Source organism: Urocitellus parryii, chromosome 1 (assembly GCF_045843805.1).
Source record: "Urocitellus parryii isolate mUroPar1 chromosome 1, mUroPar1.hap1, whole genome shotgun sequence".
NCBI classification, from domain to species: Eukaryota; Metazoa; Chordata; class Mammalia; order Rodentia; family Sciuridae; genus Urocitellus; species Urocitellus parryii.
Window position 1 is genome coordinate 104452673 of NC_135531.1, and position 26289 is coordinate 104478961.

The following is a 26289-nucleotide window of genomic DNA, read 5'->3' on the forward strand; positions in this document are numbered from 1 at the left end:
GTGGAGCACTGTCGGAGCAGTGCGGGAGCGCTCCAGGGCTGCGAGGAGCCGGGACTCGTCCCTGGCGCTGGCTGGGTTGAGGTTCTAGGGCTGGGGGCCGCTTCCGGCTGCCGGATCCCGCTGGATCCTGGAGACCTGGAGAAGCGCTGGGCAGTCCCGGCGCCAGGAACTTTCCGCAGACGACCTGCTGCGATCCGGCGTTGGCGGGGGCCTCAGGGTTTGAAAGCAGCACCGCGGCTCCGGGGTGAGTGAGGCCATGGGGTGTGGATTGTGGGGCTCCGGTGGAGGGGACCTCTTCAGACTCGCGACCTAGCTCTTAGCTGCTCCTACTCCAGTGCCCTCCCAGCGCTCCTCTTTCTGCCCTCGCCTCCCTCATTTCTTCCCCTTCACTTTTGCATTTCTTCCTCAACAATCCCCCCTTGTGCTGCCAGCCCCTAAGTCCCAGCCACTTTTTGCACACAATCTTGGGCCCTTAGGGAGGCTGGAATTTGGATCGGGAGCCGCAGCCTTACTCGCAGAAGGGCTGCTCCCAGGGTTGCCCTGCTCCAGTGATTTCGGAAAGCGGTCCCCCTCCTCCGGCAGAGGCTGCCCCTCCTGGCTCCCCTGGCCCGCCGTCAGGGCTCAGCCACCCAGCCTGATGCGCTTGGCCACTGCGCTGGATTTTGTCTTTGAAGCCAAACCAGCGGGCTGTCTGTCCACCTTTTCTCAGAACTCCACGTAGAAAGTGCCGGGAGTTTGGATTGATGGGTTCTAGCCCCAGTGGTGTTCCTAACTGCTTCACCATTATCTGTCTGTGTCTTGTTTCTCCATCTGTGAAGTGAAGAAAACACACTTTGCTAACTGAAAGCAAGGAGAAGGTATCTTGGAAAAGAGCCTTTCTTCCAAGTTCCTTCCTCCTCCAGGTTAACTGCTCCTTAAGTTAGAATGGCTGGTTCTTTTAGAATCCTTGCCCCCCGCCCCCATTTATTGAGTGTTGCACTCCCCATCTGTCCTTATTTCTGAGCCATCCTCAGCACTTGGCACAGAACATGGCAAATTGTAGCGCTCAATACATGCTCACTGTGTGAAAAGACAAAAGATGTGAGCCACGAAAACCTGAGCAAATGTCAGGAGTTGTTATTCGGACTGAATGGGCTGGCCTTTCATTCCTGCAGCCTCCCCTTCCCTTCCTGACTGGTAGTTATCCCTGGCTCCCCAGGGCTGATGATTCTCTGGATTGTGTAGACAGTGGAGCAGGCTCTAGTGGAGGAAGCTGCTCAGTCATTAACTTATCAGAGAGTCCTAGAACATCTGCTATGATCTGTGGTGTCACAGCCAGAAGGTTGGTGAACGTCTGATTGAAGTGGGTGGGGGTGGGAAGAGCAATTCTCTGTGGGTTAGGAGTTTCTCTGAGTTATCATGACTTAGGCAATTTGCCCTTTCTGGACTTTATCTTCCCTGTCTGTAAAATGGGAAGTGGGAGTGGGGCAGATGTGTTATTGTGGGTGAGCATGGCGTGCTCTGTGGGTTGTGTGGTGCACCCATCAACCATCTGAACACACGGGAGACAGCCTTAGGATTAGCTTTAGGACAATCTGAACTTTTTCAGTGAGAACAGAAGAAACTACAAAGTGCTTCTCTGTTCTAGTGGAGACATCCTGTTTCCAGGTCTTGTGGGTTGTGAATCATGCTGTGGGGTGACAAGGCATGCTCCATCAAGCTCCCACACTGACCTTTCAGGACCTCAGAACGGTGGGGCTCCATTTCTCACAAAGTCTGGGGATTCCCCCTCTCTTGTGTAACTGGAGGAGACTGGAGCTGTGATGAAGTGTTAGAGACACAAAACAAATGACAGGCTCTTGGGGCTGTGGTTGGGTCAGATCCTGGGACTAAGGGGTGACAGAATAAGAGTGTAAGGGGTAGTCACAGCCCAGATCATTCCCAGCTGTTTTCTGATACTCCTCTAAACGTGTATTTCTGTTTCTTCTCTATGGATTAAAATATACAAATGAAGGATATATCTCTAAGAAAAAAAAAGATCTTTATTTTGGTTGTTCTTACACTATTGTCAGTGGGAAGATAGATGGACTCAAGTTTTACTCTCCGATGTTTCTGGAAATAAGTCTTGACATCACCACACTCTGCAGTCCCCCACCCACATTGTCCAGGCATGCTGAATGATGGAATCATAATTCTACGTGACATACCATGAGCCAGGCATAATTCTTTTTTTTTCTTTTTCTTGGTCCTGGGAATTGAACCCAGCATTGCTTAACATCCACAGTCCTTCAAACTTAATTTTTTTTTGGTACTGGGGATTGAACCCAGTGGTGCTTTACCACTGAGCCACATCCCCAGCCCTTTTTATTTTGAAATAGGCCTCACTAAATTACTTATGGCCTTGATAAGTTGCTGAGGCTGTTCTCGAACTTGTGATCTTCCTGTTTCAGCCTCCCAGGTTGCTGAGATTATAGGCATGTCCAACTTCACTCATTTGGTCTTGACCACAGTTCTATTAGGGAGGGATGATCATTCCCTCCATTTAATAAATGAGGAAACTGAGCTCCAGAAAGAGGAAGCAACTCATCCATGATCACACAGGAAGTGGCAGAGTGAGGTTTGAGTCCTGGCAGTCTGACTTCAGGATCTGTCCTCTGAACTTCATTGGAATTTGGGGGAAGCAGGATTCAGATCTTACCTCTGTTACTTACTTGCAGGATGACCTGGGGGAAATCAGGTGACAATTTGACAGTGTACTAGAAGGTCACTAACCCTAGTCCCCTTATAGCTCTTTAGGGAGGCAGAAGGGGAATCTCAAGAGAGAATGGAATGGTAAAGTCTGTTGGGTAGCCAGGAAGGGGAACAGGTGAGAATTAGAATTGCCTGGCATATTAAGCAATAGCAAGCCAGATTCAAACTGAGTACATTGCTTGATTGTGTGTAGCTTTCTTATTTTATTCATTTGTACTATGATTAGCTGATGGATCTATGTTTTGCTGGTGACCCCACCATACAAGATCAGGGTGAATGAAATAGAGGAGGGACAGGAGATGCAGAGAAAATTGAATTTTCCAAATCAGTTTCAACTAATGATGACAAGTGTCTGGGACACTTGTCACTACTTCTGATCCCTTCTCAGACAGACCTTGATGATCAGAACTTTTCACCATATCTCCACAAGGCCCTGGAAACTTAAAAAAATTTTTAAAAAATGTTTTGATTATACATTATAATTATATATAACAGTGGGGCTCATTTTGACATATTCATAAATGCATATAATTTCCTCCATTTCAATCCCCAGTACTTCCCATTTTCCTGTCCTCTTTCCTCCCCCTGATCCCCTTCCTCCACATTAATGGTCTTACTTCTGTTTTTTTATTGCTTTTTTAAAATTGATACATTAAAATTATACATAAAAATGGAATTCACTGTGATGTATTTATACATGCACATAATTTGGTCCATATCATTTCATAGTTCCTTTCCTTTCCTATTCCTCCTCTCTCCTCTATTCCCTTCCTCTACTGTCCTCCCTTCTGTTTTCATGAGATTGCCTTTTTAAAATTCCTTGCTTCTCTCTTTCTTCCAAATAATGAGAGAAAAATCTGATTCCTGACTTTCCTTTTTTTTTTTTTTTTGGTACTGGGGATGGAATCAGGGGCACTCTACCATTGAGCTACATCCCAAGTCCTTTTTGATTTTTGATTAGTGAGACAGAGTCTCACTAAGTTGCTGAGGTTCTTGCCATGTTACTGAGTTTGGCCTCAAACTTGTGATCCTCCTGCCTCAATCTCTTAGTTGCTAGGATTATAGGTGTGTACCACTGACCCTTGATTTTCTGAGTGTGGCTTATTTTACATAGCATAATGTTTTCCAGATCCATCCATTTACCAGCAAATAACATAATTTCATTTTTCTTTATGACTGAGTAGAACTCCACTGAGTATATATATATATATATATATATATATATATATATATATATATATATACTGTACTTTCTTTGTCCATCCATTTGTTGACAGACATCTAGGCTGGTTCCATAACATGACAATTGTGAACTGCACTTTAGGTATCACTGGGGACTTCCGGTATCAATAAAGTATGCTTCTTTCAGTTCTTTTGGATAAATACCAAGGAGTAGCATAGCTGGGTCATATAGTGGTTTCATTCTTAGTCTTTTGAAGAGTCTCCATACTGCTTTTCAAGGTGGTTGTTCATAGTTTGCAGTACTACCAATTATCTATATGTGTTCTTCTCTCTCCACATCTTCACCAATGTTTGTTTATATTCTTGATGCTTGCCAATCCAATCCAAATGGTGTGAGATGAAATCTCAGTGTAGTTTGATTTGCATTTCCTTGACTGCTGAGGATGTTGAACATTTTTTCATATATTTGCTGGCCATTTGTACTTTTGAGAAATGGCTGTCTACTTCATTTGTCCATTGATCAGCAATAATTATTTGTTTTTCCTGGTGTCAAGTTTTTTAAGTTCTTTTTTATTTCGGATATCAGTCCTCTGTCACAAGAGTGGCTGGAAAAGATTATCTCCCATTCTATAGATTCTTTCTTCATGCTTGTAATTGTTTCCTTTGCTGTGGGAAGCTTTTTAATTTGATGCCATCCCACTTACTGACTCTTGGTTTTATTTGTTGAACTTTAGGAGTCTTATTAAAGAAGTCAATGCCTATATGTTGAAGTGTTGACCTTGTGTTTTCTTCTGGCAGTTTCAGTGTTTCTGGTCTAATATTTAGATCTTTGATCCACTTTGAGTTCACTTTTGTGCAGAGCAAGAGATAGGGACCTATTTTTATTCTTCTACATATTCAATTTTCCCAGCACCATTGGTTAAATGGCGCTTTTTGTTTTTTTGGTGTTTTATGTTTTTTGGTACCTTGGTCAAGGGTCAAATGTGTGGGTGTGTCTCTGTGTCTTATTCTATTCCATTGATCTTCATGTCTATTTTTATAGCAATATCACCTTATTTCTGTTCCTGTAGCTCTTCAGTATAATTTGAGTTTGAGTATTGTGATAAGAGCTCAAAATCTTTAGTTCCCTGCTCTGGACTGCTTCTACCAATTGAAGCTGGAGCCTTCTGCTGGCTTTCCCAGACTTCCCACTTTATTCCTCTAAAGTAGTTCAAGAAAGAAACAAATGGCAGAACAGGAGACCCTCTGTTTAGTGTCTTAGACTTAACATCTTGGAGCTTTTTAAAGATTGCTTTTCTCTTTATTTCACTCTCTTCTGTTTTTTCTTAAATGGTTTTCAACCCAATTTCATCCTGGAACCAGGGATAAAGCTGTGGTGGAGGCAGAGTGTCATGAGGGTGATCCGTCTTCCAGAGGGGACCAGACTTTCAGAAATCACTTTGTCCATTCTTTCTAATGGACTGGCAGTAAACCTGGGGTCCAGTGGGAAAGAGTCATTTACTCAGGATCACACCACACCATGTATTCATTATCTAATGCAGCAATAGCAATTTATGAGTCTTGAATTTAGCAGCTTTAAACATTTTTTTATTCAATTATAGTTTTGAAAGTCAGAGTCCAGTATGGGCCCCATGAGAATAAAATCAATCAAGGTATTGTCAAGTTGCTTTTTTTTGTTGTTGTTCCCTGGAGGTTCTAGGGGAGGATTACTTTCCTGCTTATCTGAGTTACTGGAAGAATTTACTTTCTATGGTTGTGGGGCCACAGGTCACTACTTTCTTGCTGGCTGTAAATAGAGGACCTTTCCCAGCCTCTGGCAGATTCCTTGGCTCTTAGTTAGCTCCCTGAATCTTCAAGCTAGCAAGAGTGAATCAATCCTTCCCCTGTCCCATGTCTCTAACCCTCTCTTCTGCCTTGTTCTTTACCTTTAACAGTTCATGTAATAAGGTTGGGTCCACCTGGATAATCCAGGGTAATCTCCCCATCTGAAAGTCCTTAACTTTAATCACATCTGCAAAGTCCCTTTGGTTTGTGTTCTTATGTCTCTGCCCTCTGAGTCATGCTTTCTTTTTTATATTCAAGGTTCTGGGGATGAGGACATGGATATCTTTGGTTTGAGACATCTTTATTCTATTTGCCATATACATGAGGCCCTCTTTGGGAGAGAGACTTGTTTGGGATCACTCAGTGATGCAGTGGGTTAGCACCACATTCCAGTACTTCTGTAGCTCTTTCATGGACTACCCTGTGGCCCCTCTCATGGAGAGTCTCCTTTGTGAGCCCAGCACACCACAGCACTTTGTAACTGGCAAATGACAGTGATGGATGGTAGTGGCTGAAACAGGATGCTGTGGATTTGGCCTGGGTTTTCCCTTCTACTGGCTCTCTGTTGGCTTTTGAAACTATATGATTGGCTTGTCTGAGAGTACGTGTGGTCTTAGACATTGCTGGTTGCATTTCTGATCTCTCTGAAACAAATGTGCTCGTGTTTTTCCATTTTTCCCCCCCCAGCCACAGAGAAACAGATAGAACCCAGTCAGGGAACAGGTCTTTAACCCGCTACCAATTTTGGAGGAGACAGGGACCAGTTGGAGTGAAATGAGAATAGAGTTTTCCCCAGAGACCTTGGGTCATTGGAGAAAGTTCTTTGATTTGATTCATTTCACATTCTTGATAGTTTGTGTGCCCTGTCTCTTTTTTTCCTCCGCCCCCCCCCCTTTTTTTTGGAACAGAGGTCCCTAGTGAAATGACTCCATGATGGGCCAGCAAATGTTTGAGGCTGACTATTACACAATGGGACGAGAGCTGTTTCCAAGAGTAAATGTGAGGCTAAGATGTCCTCACACTGGTTTGGTCATGTGAAACCCACTTCCTTCTCCATTAGCCTCTCTGTCCTCTTATGAGAACAGAGAAAAAGTTTTACACCCTGGGCAGCAAACTTCCCTTCTCCCAGTGTCCAGCTCCTGCACACAGGGAGTCAAAACTAGGAGTGCATCAGCCCAAGCTAGTGAGCAGCAGGGAATTGAAGGGCTTGATTCTGAAAGGCCAGTGCTCTGCCTGGTGCATGCACAGAGTGATCCGGAAAGAAAGAAGTCCCTGTCATCTTTCCTGAATGTTCAGAGTCTCCAGAAAATGACAAGATGAGAGGATGTCATTTTGTTTTGGAGATATGGTTGTGATTTTAGGGTCATTGGAATTTCCGTAGGGATCAGGATTCTTTCTGGACCTCCACCACCAATCATGTTCCATGAGGTGAGCTCAGATCTGAAGTCACCCAGTTTTCCCATATTCGTGCCTTCATCCATCTTGTGTTTATTGGCACTGACGATGTGCCAGGCCCAGGGACAGGTGCTGAGGATGCACAGGTCTTCCGTTCTTTGACTATTTCCATTTGAGGGGTCAAAGGAGCAAGGCTTTAGCCTGATAGGAGTAAAAGTCAAAATAGATAAACAAGTGGCAGATGAACTAATTTGTGAAAAGTATATGAAGAAAACAAAATGAGATATGAGACAAAGAATGTCTGGTGGGTGAGAGTGGCCATTTAACAGGGTGGTTTTGGAAAAACTGAGCAGTAACAGTTGAGGTCATGGACACTGAGGCCCTGGGCTGGAGGCCATTCTAAACATTCTTTGAACTCTAAGAGCAGGGGACAGCAATAGTCTTTAAGTGGGATATGCCCTTGGGACACGGGTCATTATGCGTCCCTCCAGATGGCTGAGGGTGCCCATGGGTTGTTTTCTCTGTCTTGAATGCTCCTTTCTTTCCTGGCAATCTTACCGGCTCCTTCTGAGGATGGTCTTGGAAAGTGGTCCTTGAAGGCGGATGATGCTGGATACCCTGGAGGCCTGTTGTCTCCCCCTCCTGCAAAACCATCAGCTTCACGGTTCTCAGCCTTGCAGAGTCTGGAGTCTTTACACATACCCAGCCTCCTTGACTCAGAGCTGGTTCCCGCTGCCTCCTCTCTGGCCTCTGCATCTGGTAGAAAGGAAACAGTAGTGGCTGTGTCTGCTCAGAGCTCTGGCAGTGCTGGCCTAGGGCCATACCTGCAGGATGCCACCTGCTTCTCTCCGCCTTTTCTCTCACTTTGGGATAATTCAGCTTGTCTGCTAAGCAGGAAGTCTTTTTTTTTTTTTTTTTTTTTTTTTTTTAATTTATTGCCCTCTTCCTCTGTGAGCTCCTTGGCAGTAAAACTAGTTGGATAACCATTGGCAATCTCTCAAAAGTTAACTATTAGCGGCAGTTTGGAGTGGAGGGGTGTGCTGTTTCTGGTAGAATGTCAGAGCTGGGGACAGATTTTCAAAGGCTATTTGCTTATGAAGCATATCACTGTGGTTTCCTACATTGGACTCAGATCAGTCACAGAACAGTCACAGCACCTTAATGAATAGTAAGGCCTCTGAACGCTTTTTTTTTTTGTACTGGAGATTGAACCCAGAGTGCTTTACCACTGAGTTAAGCCTCCAACCCTTTATGAATTCTTATTTTGAGACAGGGTCTTGTTAAGTTGCTTCGGGCCTCCCTAAGTTGCAGAGCTGGCTTGGAACTTGTGATCCACCTGCCTCAGCCTCCTGAGTTGCTGGGATCAGAGGCATGTACCACCACACTAGGCTTCTGAACGCTTTAAAAAAAACAATGTTTGTTTGTTTTTTTCCTTATCAGTTATACATGACAGCAGAATGCTATTCAATTCATTGTACACAAATGGAACACAATTTTTCACTTCTCTGGTTCTATACCAAGTAGGGTCACACCGTTTGTGCAATCATACGTGTACCTAGGATAATGATGTCCATCTCATTCCACCATCTATCTCCATGCCTTCTCTGAACTCTTTTTTAAGAGTTCTTTTTTTCCTGTGTTCACTATTTCAAGTTTAATTCTGTGAAAATCTTTATTTCAGATATTGTCTTGAGTGCTTGTGTTATTCAATTTTCTGCTACTGTAACAAATACCCAAGAACCACTGAGTTAAGTCTCCAACCCTTTAATAGGATTAATAAACCTGTAAGAAAAAAGGTTGATTTTGTCTTATGGTTCGGAGTTTCCAGTTCATGACGAATTGGCCCTATTACTTTGGGGCCTGTTGCTTTTGGGTAGGTAGCACATCACGGTGGAGCAATCTGCTCACCTTATGGCAGCCATAGTAAAGAAGACAGGAAGAGGAAGGAGCTGGGGTCTCAGTGTTCCTTTCAGGGGCAAACCCCCTTGACTGAAGGCCTGTCAGTAGGCCCTCCCCTCTTAAAATTTCAACCACCTCCCAATAGTACATTTAACTCATTTAACCTCCACAGCATCCCAATGAAGTAGTATTATCATTCCATTTTACAAATGAGGAAACCGAAGTTCAAGGAGGTTAAGTCTCTTGTCAAAGCCACCAGGACTACACACGCCCCCAACCTCTGGGCTTTGTTGATGATGTCTATTCCGCCTAGCCTGCCTTTCCCCTCATTTCTTCCTTTTGAATTTCAGTTTATACTTTCAAACCTATATTGAAAGCCCTTGTTTTTGTGGTCTTTCATTTTACTTAGGCAAGAGAAAGGAATGAGGATTGAGCCTCTGTTATGTTCCGGGATGTACATGTTGTGTCACTTCACCTTCATGGCAGGACACTGTGCTGTAGTACTTTTAATGTCCCTCCTTCATGGAAGAGAAGGTCAAGGTTCAAAGATTCTTATATAACTTTGCCGAAGTCTCACCTCTCATGAGGGTGGAAGACAAGGTTCAAATCACGACCTTCCATTCTAGAATCCATGCTCTTGCTATTTCATTCCTCTTTTCTGGTGGTGAGTGGCTTATACCATCAGCGTAGCAGTCCAGGTGTTTTGCCCTTCTCTGCAATTAGTGATTATAATGGATATCTGGTTCTTTCAAAAGAGCGTGAACTTATTTAAGGGCAAAATCTGTATTTTTTTTTTATGTCTGTCTCTTAATCCACTCCTATTCAACTGGAGGAATAGGTCACTTTAATCACTCTGTTGTTAATTCAAAAAAATCATCAATATAGATTATCATGTAGCTTGTTTATTTTGTATTGCTATAACAAAATACTCAAGGCTGGGTGAGTTCTAAGACAAGGTTTATTTCACTCTGGAAGTTCTGGAAGTTCAAGAGCATGACATCAGTATCTGCTTTGCTTTTGGTGAGAGCCTCATGGGAGAAAAGCAGAAAGGGAAGTATGTGTCAAAAAGGCTCAGCATGTGGGATGGCCTTGCTGCGTAACAACTATCTCTTGTGGTAACTAACCCACTCCTGTGAGATGGGCATTTGTCTTTTTTAAGAGTGGCAGCCCCAGGCCCTAATCACCTCTGGGTACTGTATATTGAGGACCCGCTTCCAGCACAGGAGCCTTTGGGGGCACAAACCATATCCAAACCATAGTATCCTCTGTCATCTTAATTGATGAACTAAAGACATGGTCCCAGTCTGGGATGTTAATATACTAGCTGAAGGAATGTAGGCTATTTATTTGCTGAGTTTAGTGAGTCCCTACAGCCAGGAATTTCTAACCATATTAAGAATTAACATTTGTAGAGTGTTATTCTGTTAGAACCCTGTTCAATGCTGTGTGTGATTTTCTTATCTAATACTCTTCATCTTATGAAGCAGATAACTATTTTCCCATATTTGGTTATGTTTTCAGTCGAGTAACTAGAAGCACAAGGAAGTGGAAGTAGCATTTAAGGTTGCTAAGCCAGAAAGTGGTGGAGCCATATTTAAATCCAAGCAGACTGGCCTCGGAGTCCGGGTTTTTAACACGACTCTGTAGCGTGACTCTAAAGGAAAGAATCTCTTTATATTTCTTCTTGTTTCAAAATATTCTCTCCACTTGAAAGAGTTTCCATGGCCTTACGAGAATATAAGATCTTGAGGATTTGTTGATTTAATAAATGTTTACTTAGTACCTCTTCCTGAGTAGAGGAGGCATTCTGGACAGAAGCAGGCAGGAGCTGTATTGGGTGACTTCAGTGTTGGGCAGGGTTGGAACCTAGGCAAAGTTGTTTCTGCCATTCTTCTCCCTCTTGTTCTGTGTGCATGTGGATTTTCCCCGTTTGGTAGAATCTCCCACCATAAGTGGATTCTATTGCCTTTTCCTCTCTTCTCTGATGTTTGCACCCACCGTAGGAAATAAGTGACTTACAAGGTTTGTCCATTACTATCTTCAGTAGACTCATTTGCATTTGGGCCTCAAGCCAATGGATGAATCGTAAATGTAGGACTGTGTCACTGATTCTGATGGCGTGTGTGTGTGTGTGTGTGTGTGTGTGTGTGTGTGTACATTTGATCCTGGAATACCACTCAGCTCACCTTTTGTGACATTCTTTATGGCTCTGGGCCTTCAGCAATCTCACATGCTCTTACGTAGCAGAAAGACACAGTCAGGAACCTGCCTGGCTTTCATTGTTTGCATCAGTTTATTGTAGCACCCCTCTACCACTGTGTTTTCCAGCCAGCACCTCACTTGGCATCCCCCCTCCACCCCTGCCCCCGCCCCCCCAGCTCCCATCTCAAAAAGATGATGAAGGAATTGAAAACAGCTCTGCCAGTCAGAGCCCGAGTTCTCTTAGTTCTGCCATTAGCTTACTCGGGCCAGTCATTTCCTTTCTTAGGCCCTCATTTTCCTCAAGCATAAAATGGGAGTCAGTTTACATGGTTTAAACTGGATAGTGTCTGAATTCTGTGCAGATTTCTAGAACATCCTGAGTTTCATTTCTACAGAACAAAAACCAGTCGGATATATAGAATAGTTGCGTTAGTTTTCATTGGTGCATAACAAGTAATCACAAACTTAAAATAATATCTTTATTATCTTATAGTGTCATTAGGTCAGGAGTCCAAGCACATCTTAGCTCGGTCTCACAAAGCTGCAGTCGAGGTCTTGGCTAGGTTGCTTTCTCATCTGGAAGATTAACAGTCTGTCTCCAGCCTCATCCAGGTGTGGGCCGGATTCTTTTCCCTTGCTGCTTTAACATTCATGGTGCGTCATTTCTTTGAGGCCAGCCAGAGACTTGACCTGAGGGAAATCCTAAGCTCTCTTTTGAAAGATTTCCAACTGTCCCACTTTGATTAAAGTCCTCTAAAATCTACTCCACAATGAGGAATGAATAACTTTCAAGGGTTACCAGTACCTTCTTCATTAGCTGTATTTGTAACTGGGCCTTCAGCCAAAGTGATTAAAAGGAAGAGTGGCATTTTGTACATCAGTGATTCAGTGGAACCTTAAATTACATCTGCAAAGGCCCTTCACCTTTGCTGTATAACTGGGGTAATACTAGGAGACAGAATTCATGGGGACCATCCTAGAATTTTGCATGCCATAATTGCTTTCTAGTAATATATTATTTATGGTTGTACCTGAAACATGCTAGAACCAGCTCCCTATTTTCTGAGTCAGGTCAAACAAATTCACTTGAGAAATTAATTCAAAAGTTACCTGTTCCTAGACTAAAACTATTCTGTTTGGAACTTTTTTTTTTTTAAACAATATGTTACGCTTTCTTTTAATTTAATTATTAATTACATTAATTTTTTCCCCAAACCATTAGATGAAAATAGTATTCTCAGAGGAAACTTTTTAAATGTTAACTTTTCATATTTAATTCTCTTTGATGTGTTTTTACTTTTTTGGAAACTGGGATTGAACCCAGGGGTGCTTAACCACTGAACCGCATCCCCAGCCCTTTGAAATATTTTAATTTTGTGACAGAGTCTTGCTAAGTTGCGTAGGGCCTCACTAAGTTGCTGAGACTGGCCTTGAACTTGCAATCCTCTTCCATTTCCTTCCATAGCCTCTGGGATTACAGGAGTGCACCACTGTGCCTGGTTCTAGATGGTTTCCTATTGGAAATAATATATTACAGAAACTATTAATTTAGGAAATCTTCTATGTCCATAGTTGATTTTTTTAAAAAAAATATTTTTAGTTGTAGATGGACACAATAATAATAAAAACAAAATGTACATCTATTTTTTTTTTTTACAAGAGACATGGGGATTAGAAAGGTTGTTATTGTCTACCACTGAGCTACAACCCCAGCCCCCATAATTGATTTTTAAAAACTTTTTTGTTATGTATTTGAGAGACATATGTTGTAACCTTCCAATACAGTATTGAATTTGTCACTTTCTGCTTATAATTCTGCAATTCGGTACATACAAATTAAAGATCATTTTACCTCTCTTGTATCTTTGGTAATCCTTCCCCCCCCAAATAATTTAATCTTTAATAATGTGGCAATAATTCAAAATATTAAAAACATGTTCCCTTTAAAAAGACGCCACCGTGATGGCCTCATACAAGCATGACAAAGGCAAGGAGGAGACCGGACTCCCAAGGGTGTGGGTGGTAAGAAGGCTTCATGCTCACAGATTGACGCCGTAGGTTACAGATTCTCCAAAATGGAGCAGGCAACAGAAGAGACATGAAATTTAAGGGACCCTCAGAGAACACGGTATGGTTGCTGGGTCATGAACACCTTGAAGCATTTCTTGATGATGATTCAGTGTCACTAGTATTTGTTGTTGGGGAGAGCCGAGCAGGATGGGCTGAGCAGGTCTGTTGCCCTAAAGGGTCAAATGCCTTCAGTGTTTAGACCTGGTCTCCTTGCTTGTTGAGGTAATACTGGAGAAACACGACCATGCTTAAACCCGAGGCTCCAAGCCTGGTTATACTTTTTGCTTAAGTCTACTTTGTGTGATAGTCGTATAGGTCTACTAGTTGACATAATTCATAGTTCCATGGTGTTTCTTTAAAAAAATTTAAATATATTTTTAAAATTTTTAGTTATGGATGGACACAATATCTTTATTTTGTTTACTTATTTTTATGTGATGCTGAGGATTGAACCCAGTGCCTCACATGTGTGAAGCAAGCGCTCTGCCACGGAGCCACAATCCCAGCCCTTACATGGTGTTTTGTTTGTACCCTTTTAATTTCAACCTTTCCTATCCCCATGTCTCTTGTAAAAAAAAAAGATGTACATTTTTTTTTTTTATTGTTATTTACTGGAATAGTCTTTGTTTGGATTTAAGTCTGCCATCCATCTTTCTCTGTGCTTTCTCTGTGTCCCATCTGTTCTATGCTGCTGTTATTTTCCTGCCGTTTCCCCACCCATGGAAGTTGTGTGCTCTTTTAATATTTTTCTTAATGACTAAAGATTACGTATTTTTTGATTATTAATCCCATTTGAAGATAACTTGTCTTATTTTTCTGTTATCTTTGGGTTTTAGCAGATTTACTAATTTGTGCTTAACTATGGATTTATAGTTATTTTTCAGTGCCATTAAATGAAAATATAGTTATTCTCATTTCATCTTCTAGGAATCCCTAAGCCTTCTAATTTAGCATGTGGATTGATGTCTTTAATTAACTTTGGAACATTCCAAGCTATTCTTTATTCCAATTTTGTTTCTGCCCCATTCTCCTTTCCTTCTGGTGTTCCAGTTACATGGGTATTATATCTTGTCACTATTTCCTGTGTCCCTTATGCAGTTTTCATTATTTTCTACCCTTTTGTTTCTTTCTGTTTCATTCAAAGGATTTTTCTTTATCTATCCTCCAATTCACTAATTCTCTTTTCAAGGGTATCTACTATGTATGCTGTTAAGCCCTTCTATTTTTTTTTTTTTTTGGGAGAAAGAGTTTATTTTCAAATGCCTCCAATAATACTGTTAATGATAACATAACAGGAAGGAGTTGATATTTATAAATGGGCAAACATAATTTCAAATTGGCACATTTGTCATTTAGAAGCAATCTTTGTATTAAAATCCTTCAGTCTCAATCTCTAGAAGAAAATATTTTTAACAGTTCATTGTGTATCTTTTTGGGAGTTTGTAATGAACATATAAGCACATTTAAGCATATTTTATATGTTTTGCATAAAGAAGTAAGGCAAGTTATACCATGAAAATCTTTTCATATCAGCTCATATAGAACTTTTTTTTCTTTTTAGCAGTTTTAGAATATTGTGGGAAGTACATGAATATACCCAATTAGTCTTCTAATGATGGATATTCAGGTTGTTTACAAATTCCTATCTTTAATCTTTTACAAAACATTCTGAAAAAATAAACTACTGTTCTTGTGACATTTTGTACAAATGCAAGTAGACACGAAATTCCTAGAAAACAGAATTGCTGGATTAAAAGTTATGCACATTTTATATTTTGATAGATGTTGCCACATTTCCACCCAAATGATAAATTCCTTGGGTAGAACTGCTGGGTTGAGTGGTCTATGTATTTCATTCAGAAATGTTGTACCAATTTAAATTACTGCTAGAATAAGCCCTTCTATTGTATTTTTAATTCCTTAAATTATATTTTCAGTTCTAATATTTCTATTTGGCTTTAAAACTATTTTTTATGTGATCCTTCAGTTCATTAATCCTCTTTTCATCTGGTATGCTATTAAGTCTACCTACTGAATTTATAATATCTCCTATTTTATTTTTATAATTTCTACTATTTATTCTGCAGTTGTTGTATTTCTGTTTGGTTCTTTGAGAAACCTGATGTGTTCTTTATTGTACTTTCAAGTTCTCTATAAAAATTCATATCCTTAGATTTTTTCCCCCCAAACATAGTAAATAAGTTTATTCAGTGTGTGTGTGTGTGTGTGTGTGTGTGTGTGTGTGAGAGAGAGAGAGAGAGAGAGAGAGAGAGAGAGAGAGAGAGAGAGAGAGAGATAACGCCAATATCTGGAGCCCCTAAAGTTTTTTTCTATTTTCTGCTTTCTAATGGTTTAACTTTTGCCATGTTTTCCCCTCCATTTCTGGTTACTTTTGGTTATGTATTGGACATTGTATATGAAAAAAAAATGAGTCTTGTCATGATGTTCTTGTTTCCAGAGAGGATGTATGTTTGCTTCTGTCAGGTACAGGAAGATACTAGAAATGAAACAATCTGACTCAGTTTTAGAAACTGATCATTCCAGCTGGTTACTGTCTCTGGGAGGACAGTTGTATTTCCAGGTCACCCCTAGTGCCAAGGGTGCTCCTGAGGTCCCAGCTCAAAGTGCAGAGGCTCTCCTTCCCCTGCTTTGGCTGTCTTGGACTCCAGGTTTTGTCCCCTGAGCTTTTTGAGTCTGTCAGAAGCTCTATTCAGTTTCCATTTCCTGCTGAGAGAAATGCTGCCCCAAATGCTAAGTTCACCTCCCTGGAGTTTTGATTCTCCTGGATCTTAGCCTGTTAGTCTTCATTGTTTTGTTAGTTCTTAGTGATTTCAAGTAGATTTGTTTTTCCTTTTTGCCTACTTTTCTAATTGTCTTCAGTAAAAGGACTTCTCCAGTTGTCTAGGTTGCCACTACTAGATTTGGAAATCCTGATCTTTGTAAACCATATACCTCTTCTTATTCTTTTCAATTTGGAAAAGCCTTTGGTGAGAAACAATGGGAATCTGACCTGGACTGGGAAGAGAGCTTTGGGTCTGACCCACTCTGTGCTTATACATGAGGGTGTGTGTGTGTGTGGAGGGGAGTGGTGAGTACAGGATCAGGAGACCTGAGTTTGAATCCTGTTCAAACTTTATGATCTCTGGCCAATTAACTTCTCTTAGCTGTAGTGTTCACAGCAGTAAAAGAATATGTCCCATATAGGATTATTGTGAAGGTTTAATATGTTAATGTATGGGGCAAGAGTAGAATAGTACTTAATATTTGCTTTTGCTATAAGTTTGCTAAACAAAATAAAGCTTTAAAGAGATTTGAATGAATAGCATTTGTTAACTGTTGGTTTTTATGATCATACATTTGAGGAAACAAGGGGAGGCTACTTTACTTCTCTGTGCTTCTTGGAAGTAAAACAGTCATAATGAGTAAGTCATAGTTATTCCTAACAGAACATCTTGCTTATAAGCAAGTCCTTGACAGATGAATAAATAAATGACTATTCTGGGCAGAATGACTTGTTCTAATAGTTCTCAAACAAAAGTAAAAACAATATCACCTTGTCAGAGAAGAAAAAAGTTGCTTGCTAAGGAATCTCATAGTTGAAAAGTGAATAGATAGTATAGCATTGTTGCCTTGAATCCCCTTATTCTAAAATTATCCACATGTGGGAAATTTTTATTTATGAAATGTATTATTTTTTCACATAACTAGAAAATTGGTTGTACCTTGAGATTGGTTGGAACAATGATTCATTTTGCCAAAGAGTTTAGTTGCTTAATAAAAAGAGTACCAGGAGTAGAATTTAGAATTCGTCTAAACACACAGTAGGACATCTCCTTTCTTGCCTGAAGGAGAGCAAGTGGAGAACTTGATGGATTGGATGAATTTTCCACCTTCAGGAAAAGTACAAAATTTCCCTCTTTAGAGACTCTACTCTTTTTGCCCTTACACTTAATCTTGTTAGAGGATATAAAATTCAGCATTTTGTGGTTATTGACTTTTCCTTTGCATTGGCTAAATTGCTTGAGTCCTGTGGACTGGGGAGCAGCAGTTCACTGAATTGGCAGTGCAGGACTGATAGGGTGGCATGTTTGGTATCAGTGGCTTCTCTGCTGTGAGCTCAGGGAGGTGTTGAGGCAGTTTCTTAGACAAATTTACATTGAACATATGTCAAGCATTTCTTATTAATTAATGAGGTAAATAGTAGATAAAGGATACTAGTTCAAAATGACAGGGGTTCAGGCCTGGCTGCTGTTTTCCTTCCCAGGGTTATTGAAACATAATTTTCTTATCAGTGGACAGGGTTAAATTTGTGACGCAAATGGTCTCGGCTAAATCCCTTCATGACCCATTAATCAGAAATAACAAACAGTCTATCTGTGAAGCAAATTATTAGCAAAGTAATCTGTGAGTATTAATTAGATGTATCTAGAAGAAAGTTTTGAAGCCCTGATAAGGAGCCAGTGCCCTGGATGCCAGATAAGATCAAACAGAAGTCAGCTCACAGAAACTTCAGAGTTCTGCTTTTTTTTTTCCAAGCAAATTCATCCAGCATGAAATTAAAGATACTGAATGTATGATTTGCATACTTCTTATTTTGGGGTCAAATTTTTTTCTTTATTCATAGTGTCTAAAAACCCTCCTACATGGGAAGGAACAGCCTGTAGAAAGACACGTGTTTGAGGACTAGAAAGAGGAAACAGGGAAATAGAGTACCCTGTGCCCTGCTGACCACATGTCTGGCCAGCCTTAGAGTTCTGGAACAGTAGTTGTGGAAGGTCCAGTCCCTTGGAAAACATCGTGACCTGCGGTTTTCCAACTGTGTTCGGGGAAGCCCAAGGAGTCAAGAGGAAGCTGAACAGCTGTCCTAGACCATCGCGTAGGCAGACTGCACTACAGAGGGACACCAAAAAACAAAAACCAAAAAAAACTGGGTAAAATTATTTTCACAGAAGAAAAAAAAAACCTGCTTGAATTTCATACCATATAAATTTTGTGTGTTATAATTTAATATTGCTTTTAGTTTTAATTGCATATTGTAAAGTGGGTGGGTACCCTAATATCTAGTGCGTAGGCTCCTGAGGATATTTATCCTGCCTTGCTGAGTAGGTAGGAACAGTCTCTCTGCATTTCTACTAGAGCAGTTTTACTTTTATTTGTTTTTGTGACTGTGGTTTTAAATATGATTTCATTTGCACAAGAGTAATATTGGTCTAGGATACTGGTTACAGAAAATGTTTCATTTATTCACCTACTTGCTTTGCTTTTGTTTGGTTGTAGTTAGGGACAGTGATATGATCAGATCATGTATTTCGATGATTATTTTGGAAGGAGGAAGGAGTGAAAGTGGTAGGGACCCCAGGATGTCAGTTTCACTGTCTGTAAAACAGGACTGGCTGTAGCTGTAATATTCCATGATCAAGTGTGGATGAGCCTCAAAGCCTGCGTTCCTGTAAATGACAGGTTTTGCTTAGGAAAATCAGTCAGGGAGATTATGTATTCCTGGCATTTGGAGTCCCAGCGACTGTTTGATGTTAATGGATTTACCGGAAAGTGCTTTTGCAGGGTTCCTCTGGCTTAAGGCAGGCTTGCTGCTGATGTAAGTAGGAGACCACAAAGAATGGTTTCTCCCACCCTCATCCTTCTTTAACCATTTGCAGTTTGCTGGATCCTGTGACTCATACTTGTGTGTCTGAGATCTTGGAGAAAATGACTCCATGTCCACCACTGAGTCAGGGCCGGCCTCTGCCTCTCCCTCCTCTGCAGGCCACAGCCTGATCATCCTGTGACCCTGGGGACCCTTGCCAGAGGCTTCTCCTTCATCTTGGAACTTGCCCAGATATGGCCAACCTGGCTACAAGAGCCCCTAGAAATCAGTTCCCAAATCTTAGTGCTAGAAAAAGTTTGAGAGACCTGGGTGATGGCCGAGCCCAGGACCTCCCAAACCTGGCTGCGTATGTAGATTACCTGAGCTATGGGGGAAAATGGGCCTTCCCATCTGCTTTTTTTTTTTTTTTTTTTTTTTTTTTTTAATCAGGGATTGAACTCAGGGGCACTTGATGACTGATCCACACGCCCAGCCCTGTTTTGTATTTTATTTAGACACAGGGTCTCATGAGTTGCTAAGCGCCTCTCTGGCTTTGAACTCGTGATCCTCCTGCTTCAGCCTCCCGTGCACTGGGATTACAGGTGTGCGCCACTGCGCCTGGCCCATTTGCTTTTGAGTCTCATTCACTGAGTCAGGGTTGGGACCCAGAAGTCAATTTTTTAATACTATCCTGAGGTGATTCTCATTTACTATGTGGGCAATGGGGGGAGATGCTAGTCAAAGGGTACACGTTCATTTCAATTAAGCAGGAGAAAAATTGTCTTTGAGGTGAAAAAGATAATTTATTTAATAGCTATTTAAAAGAATCTACATTGGTGAGCTCCAGTGAGATATTAGTGTTTTTAATACCATCCTAAGGTGATTCTCATTCATGGCATTTGGTAATCTTTGATCTAGTCTCATATCTTAATTTTATTTAAAAAGTATATATGTGTTTACTTTTTAAAATATATATATATATATATATATATATATATATATATATATTTTTTTTTTTTTTGGTATTGGGGATTGAACCAAGGGAAGCTTTGTGACTAAGCTATATCCCCAAATCTTTTAAAAAATCTTAAATTTTGAGACAGGGTCTCACTAAGTTGCTTAGGGTCTTGCTAAGTTGCTGAGATTGCCTTGAACCTGTGATCCACCTACATCAGCCTCCCAGGTGCTGAGATTACAGGCATGTACTACCACACCTAGCTTTATTGATTCTTTTTAAATATGAGAATTTTAAATAAAACTCCCCAAATCCCATTTTCCCCTCAGTGGGGTAAAAAGATTAGAATACATACTTATGTTTAGAAAATTCAAATGGTATAAAAACATGAAGAATGAAAAGCAAAAATGTATCTTATATTCCTGGTCCAACTTCCCAGAGGGTAACCACTATTAACCAACCTTCCTTGGGATTATACTCAGAAATATTTTTCGTGGATATGATCTTACCTATCCATCTATTTAATTCTACAAAGTCTGAACCCCCTCCCCCCAAAAAAATCATCCTATGCATTCTATTTATTGTTTTTCCAACTTAAAATATTTTGGAGCTCACCAATGTTAGATTCCTTTTAATAATCATTAAATATTATTTTTTTCACTCCATAGACTTACATTTTTCCTCCTGTTTAACTGAAACATTGCATCCTTTGACCAACATGTTTTCCCCCAACTCCCAAACTCCAGGTACCAATATTTTGCTCTGCTTCTAGGTGATTTTTTTTTTTTTTTTTTAGCTTCCATAGAACATGTAAGTTTTTCTGTGCCTTTTTTATTTCACTTAGAATAATGACCTACAGGTTTGGCCATGTTGTCACAAATGGCAAGTTTTCTTCTTTTTAAAGGCTAAATTATATACCATTGTGTATATTTACAGTGTTTCTTTATCCTCTCATGTTGATGGACATTTTGGTTCATTCTATAACTTGGCTATTATGATTAGTGTTGCAATAAACATGAAAATAAAGATGTTTTTTCCACATATTAATATCACATCCTCTGGTTATATACCCAGAATTAGGGTTGCTGGATCATAAAATAGTTCTGTTTTTGTAAAATGTATGTGGAACATTCCTGGTGTGTACTCAGTACTAAATATTTGTTAAATGAATGAGTGAATGTATGACAATTGCTGCCTGGTATTCCATTTATGGTATTAGTTCATTTTTTATGTTAATAACAAAATATCTGAGGCAGGCTAACTTTATAAATAAAAGATGTTTATTTAGCTTTCAGTTTTGGCAGAAGGGCAAAGGGTGCATCTGGTGATGACTTTCTGGCTGACAGAGTCAAGGTGTAACAGATGGGGTCTCTTTTGGTCTCTCTTCTTATAAAGTAACCAGGATTCAATTATGGGGGCTGTACCTCGATGATCTTATATGATCCTAATTACCTCTAAAAAGCCCCACCCCCAAATATCGAAGTTAGATTAAATATCACCCTCTTAATACCCTCCATTGGGGATTGAATGAACTCATGAACCCTTGGAAGACACACTGAACCTATCTACACCATAGCATATGGGTATGTCTCACTTTACTATTTGCAGACACTTCTGTGTTGGTTATGATAATAGATAATGCAGAATCACCCGTGCATGGGTATCTTGGGTACTTATGTAGGATGGCAACAGTGCGCATTGAGCCAAAGGCATTAGAAAATGAAAGCAGTGACTGAGTAAGAAAAGGAAATAAAACTGGAATGGGGAATTTTTTTTCTGGGACCTAGGCTTACAGAATTACAGAACTTAGGGCTGGGGTTGTGGCTCAGTGGTAGAGTACTCACCTCGAACGTTCGAGACCCTGGGTTCAATCCTCAGCACCATATAAAAATAAATGAATAAAATAGAGGTATTGTGTCCAACTACAACTAAAAAATAAATATTAAAAAAAAAAGAATTACAGAACTTAGGTTTAGAGAGAACAGTAGAAGATTGTTCCTGCCTCTTGCCCTCTGGGCAGGGAAGGGACTACATCTTTGGTTGCCAGGTTCTGCACTGAAGTAGCTTGGGGAGCCACAGTGAACTCCCTGGACCCAGGGAAGGGGTGCTGCAGGATCTTTAATATTTTGGGCAGAAAGACTGATCTCAGACATCATACAAAGTGGTATGTTACAGTTAAACTTGAAACATACTACATTCCTTTTGGTGATGTCATATTTTATGAAGTTAAATTTTTGATGGTTGCCATGATACAACAACTGTTGGGCAAAAATTACTGTGAAATAAGAAAAGAGGATAGCACTGTCCAAAGTTTGAAAAGTTGTACAGAGCCCAACAGTGCACACATTCTGTTAGTAAGTAACTAGTTAAGAATGAAATAATATATTTTTTCTTTTAAATTGTGTGTTTTCCAAACAGCTGCTAAGGTGTTAGGATACAGATACTTATTGAACTGTTTCAACCTAACTATTTAGTATATAGGACTTTTAGGTATTTCTTTTGGCCCAGAATGCTGTGAAAAAATAATTAAGATCCTAAGGTTGAATAAAAGGTGAATAAAAAATAATTAGGGATGACTGATTTACATTCTGTTTTAGTCAGATTTTTCACTGCTGTGACTAAAAGACCCAACCAGACCAACAGTAGAGAAACCATTTATTTGGGGACTCATGGTTTTAGTCCATAGATGGTGGCTTCATTCTTTAGGGGTCGAGGTGAGGCTAAACATCATGGCGGAAGAGTGTGGCAGAGGGAAGCAGCTCACATGATGATTGGAAAGCAGAGAGACTCCACTCTCCAGATCAAAATATATATCCCAAAGCCACGATCCTGGTGAACCACTCCCTCCAGCCACACCCCACCTGCCTCCAGTTAACTACTCAGTGAATCCCATTAGGGATCAAAACACTGATTAGTTTAAGGCTACAATCTAATCATTTCTCCTCCAAATCTTTTGGCATTGTCTCACATGTGAGCTTTTGGGGGACACTACATCTAAACTACAACACATCCTCACTCATCTGAATTATTTTAGCTGCAATGGAGAGACACCAAATGAGCTGTGGGTTAAGAAAAACAGGGAATTATTGGCTCCCACAACTGGGGTGTCCAGGGTTACAGATGGCATCAAATTCTCTGAGTTCAAGGGCTCAATGAGCATTGAGGCTGGTCTGTCTTTCCATATCTAGGACCAACTCTCCAAATGTAAGTAAGGCAGTCCTGGGCCCTTCCTTTCCAGACTCACATCCTTTTATTTTAGCAATCCCAGGAGAAATAATCCTTTGTTCCAAGAGCTTGTGCATGAAAGTACTGGGGAGGACCTTAGTTGACCATCCTGGGTCACTCGCCTACCCCTGAATCCCCTGACTATGGGGATTTGTAGTGGGCAAGGCTAGGCCGCATCTCCATCCCTGTGCTCAGGTAAGGTCCCACCTAACCCACAGGTAGGTTCTCCTTAGAAAAGAGGGAGTTCTATTACAGGATAATGAGAAAGGAACACTGGACAAAAACAACGAATTTTTCACTTCACAGCTCAGGGGAACAGACTGGTAATATGGTGGTTTAATAAGTAAGTGTGGAAACTCTGGAGTGCCACGCAGCTGGGTTCACCCCTTGGTCAAATTAGAAGCGTGTCCTTCTTTCAAGGATTTGACTCCTTCTCTGTAAATTGGGCATAAGGGAAGATACAGGTGAAGAAACAAAACATGGATCGTTAGTACAGTCCCTTCATCATAGGTGGTTGATGTGAGTTCTGAATGAGTAATAGGAAGTCCCTTCAAGACATGGTCATAGGAAGCCTTCAGCAAGGAAGCCATTACAATTACTGATCAAGAAACCATAAGGATGCCAGGCGCAGTGGCACCTGCCTATAATCCCAGCGGCTAGGGAGGCTGAGACAGGAGGATCACGAGTTCAAACCTAGCCTCAGCAATGGTGAGGCGCTAAGCAACTCAGTGAGACCCTGTTTCTAAATAAAATACAAAATAGGGCTGAGGATGTGGCTTAGTGGTCAAGTGCCCCTGAGTTCAATCCCTGGTACCCACCCCCCCAAAAAAATAAAATAAAGAAACCATAAGGATCACATGCTAAAAAGTGACCCAAGCCTCTGACTGCTGATTTTCCTTTCCTGTGTGTTGCAGAGTGAGACGACATGGATGCCATCAGCCAATCCCCCATGGAAGCTGTGCTTCCCAAGCACATCCTGGATATCTGGGCCATTGTCCTCATCATCCTGGCCACCATCGTCATCATGACCTCCTTGTTGCTGTGTCCAGCCACTGCCGTCATCATCTACCGCATGCGGACTCACCCAGTGCTCAGTGGGGCTGTTTGAGAGCCACCCAAAGCCCCAGCAGAAACAAGGATGCAAGTCCCTTGCCCCAGCCTGTTCTCAGCAAGACAGTGGAAGGACTTGGGAGGTTGCATTCTGGTCTTGGTTCTCCACTGGTCAGCTGTGTGGACTGGGTCTAGGGACCTACCTCTGTGAGTTCCGGGTTCACTGGCTTTCAACCAGGGATCGTGATCCCTGCCCCCACTACCTCATAGGGTTGTGAGAACCAAGTGACAAAGCTGTTTGAGAACAGTGAAGCCACCACAGATGTCCAGGGGTCACGCCAAGAGCTGAGAAGCTTTGAAGAAGCAAAGAGCCTAAAAGCTGGAGATGGCCTTCAAGGTGGTGAGGGAGACCCTGGGGACACAGCAGCCTTTTCCTGTGCCCCTCAAACCAAGCAAAGGACACCCTGTCCCCAATCCCAGGGGCTAGAGACACACTGGCTCAGCGTTGGTTTCTTTGAAGCATCACTCCCTTAAATTTTCTCCCTTGTCAAGGAGGGCAGGAGCTGAACATGGCAGGGAGAAGGGAGTTGAGTCAAGCTGTCCAGAATCTCTTCTGTGCCTGAGGTTTGTCCCTGTATACTCTGGAGGAAGGCTCTGCCATTGTTTGGCAATGCCCAGGGAGTTAGGGTTATGGGCTTCTTTCTGCAGGGGAGTCTCATTTCTCTGTAGCTTTGCCATTCAGGCAATGTTGGAAAATGCAAGGTGTCCAATACCCTGCTCAGCTTTCAGGATCTGCAGTCCCCAACCCCTGTGTGTCCCACACTAGAGATGCTATGTCCCTCTGTCCTGGCTCCTGCTGTCATTAACTCCACATATACTCCTTACTCCCTCCCACCAGAACTGCAGTCAAATCCAAGGTATTTATATTTTAAGAGATGTTCTCAAGACTTTTGGAACCAACTCAAGCCAGTGATAATAATTTTAGATGCTATGATTTGTATTTATATAGAGATATTTCTGGACCACTCAAGCTGTTTGATATCCACATCAGGAGCATCCTGGGATTTATTAAACTATGTAACAAGATAGCACAGATATTAGGATATTATTGTGTAAAAATGATGCTTTTACTTTGATCTTATTTCATTGACGTACACAACCAATTTCCAATAAAGTGCTAGAATGACCTTGTCTGATGTCTTTCTTTCAAGAGCACCTACTGAACTCAGAACTCAGATAAAAGGATTCCACTGAGTTTAATGGGCCTTAGTGACTATTTGAATGGAGGAACAGATGAGGAAACAGGAGAATCACATTAACTTCCAGGGTTCTAACTTCAGAAAATGGATGAAGTTATATGGTTTACACAAATAAATAATTCCAGAGGTAAAAACTGATTTTGGATGTAATATAATGGATTTAGGACTGGACATGTTGAGTATGAGGTGCCTGTTATGCAGGTGGATACTTTCAGGATGTAGTGAAAATCTTGCTCTATTCCTTAGGGAAGATTTTGATGTTGGAGTAATGGTTTGGCGGATTGCCATGCTACTCCAGAGGACAGGATCAGAGTATGCAGGCCAAGAGAACTGAGGTGCTAAGTTCAGAATGAAGAGAATGCTAAATAGAAGTGGAAAGGGAGTCAGGGAAATAATTATATCAGTCAGCTTCTTGTGATGGTGTCCAAAATACCCAATAAGGCAACTTAGATGAGGAAAAAATTTATTTTGTTTTATTTTATTTTTTGGTACTTGTGATTGAACCCAGGGGTACTGAACCACTGAGCACATCCCCAGTCTTTTTTAATTTTTAAATTTTGAGACAGTGTCTCACTAAGTTGCTGAGGCTGGCTTTGAACTTGTGATTCTTCTGCCTCAGCCTTCAAGCTGCTGGGATTACAGGAGTGTGCCATCATGCCCAACAGGAAAAGTTTATTTTCAGCTCACTCCTCCCAGGAACAACACCGTAGTGAAGAAGTCAGAGTTAAGGGATTCAGAGAAAGAGCTGTAGAAGGAATTTCCACCTTGTCCATTGGACTTGCTTTAACAAAATACAGTAGACTGAATAACACACAGACAATACAAATTTATTGTTTACAGTTCTGAAGGCTATGATGTCCAAGTTCAGGACACTAGCAGACCCAGTGTCCACTGAGGGTCCTTCCCTCAAAGAT

The 26289-nt window shown here is 41.1% G+C and overlaps 1 protein-coding gene and 1 pseudogene across 1 annotated transcript; one reads left to right on the top strand and one right to left on the bottom strand.

Annotated features, from left to right (window-relative positions):
* Smim3 (small integral membrane protein 3) lies at nt 1-25202 on the top strand. Its single transcript, XM_077796777.1, has 2 exons — nt 1-244; nt 23981-25202. The coding sequence occupies exon 2, from the start codon at nt 23992-23994 to the stop codon at nt 24172-24174; it is 183 nt and encodes a 60-aa protein (XP_077652903.1). The 5' UTR covers nt 1-244; nt 23981-23991; the 3' UTR covers nt 24175-25202.
* Nucleotides 13349-13548, bottom strand: LOC113201104 (H/ACA ribonucleoprotein complex subunit 3 pseudogene; annotated as a pseudogene).
* Nucleotides 25203-26289: the final 1087 nt, after the last annotated feature.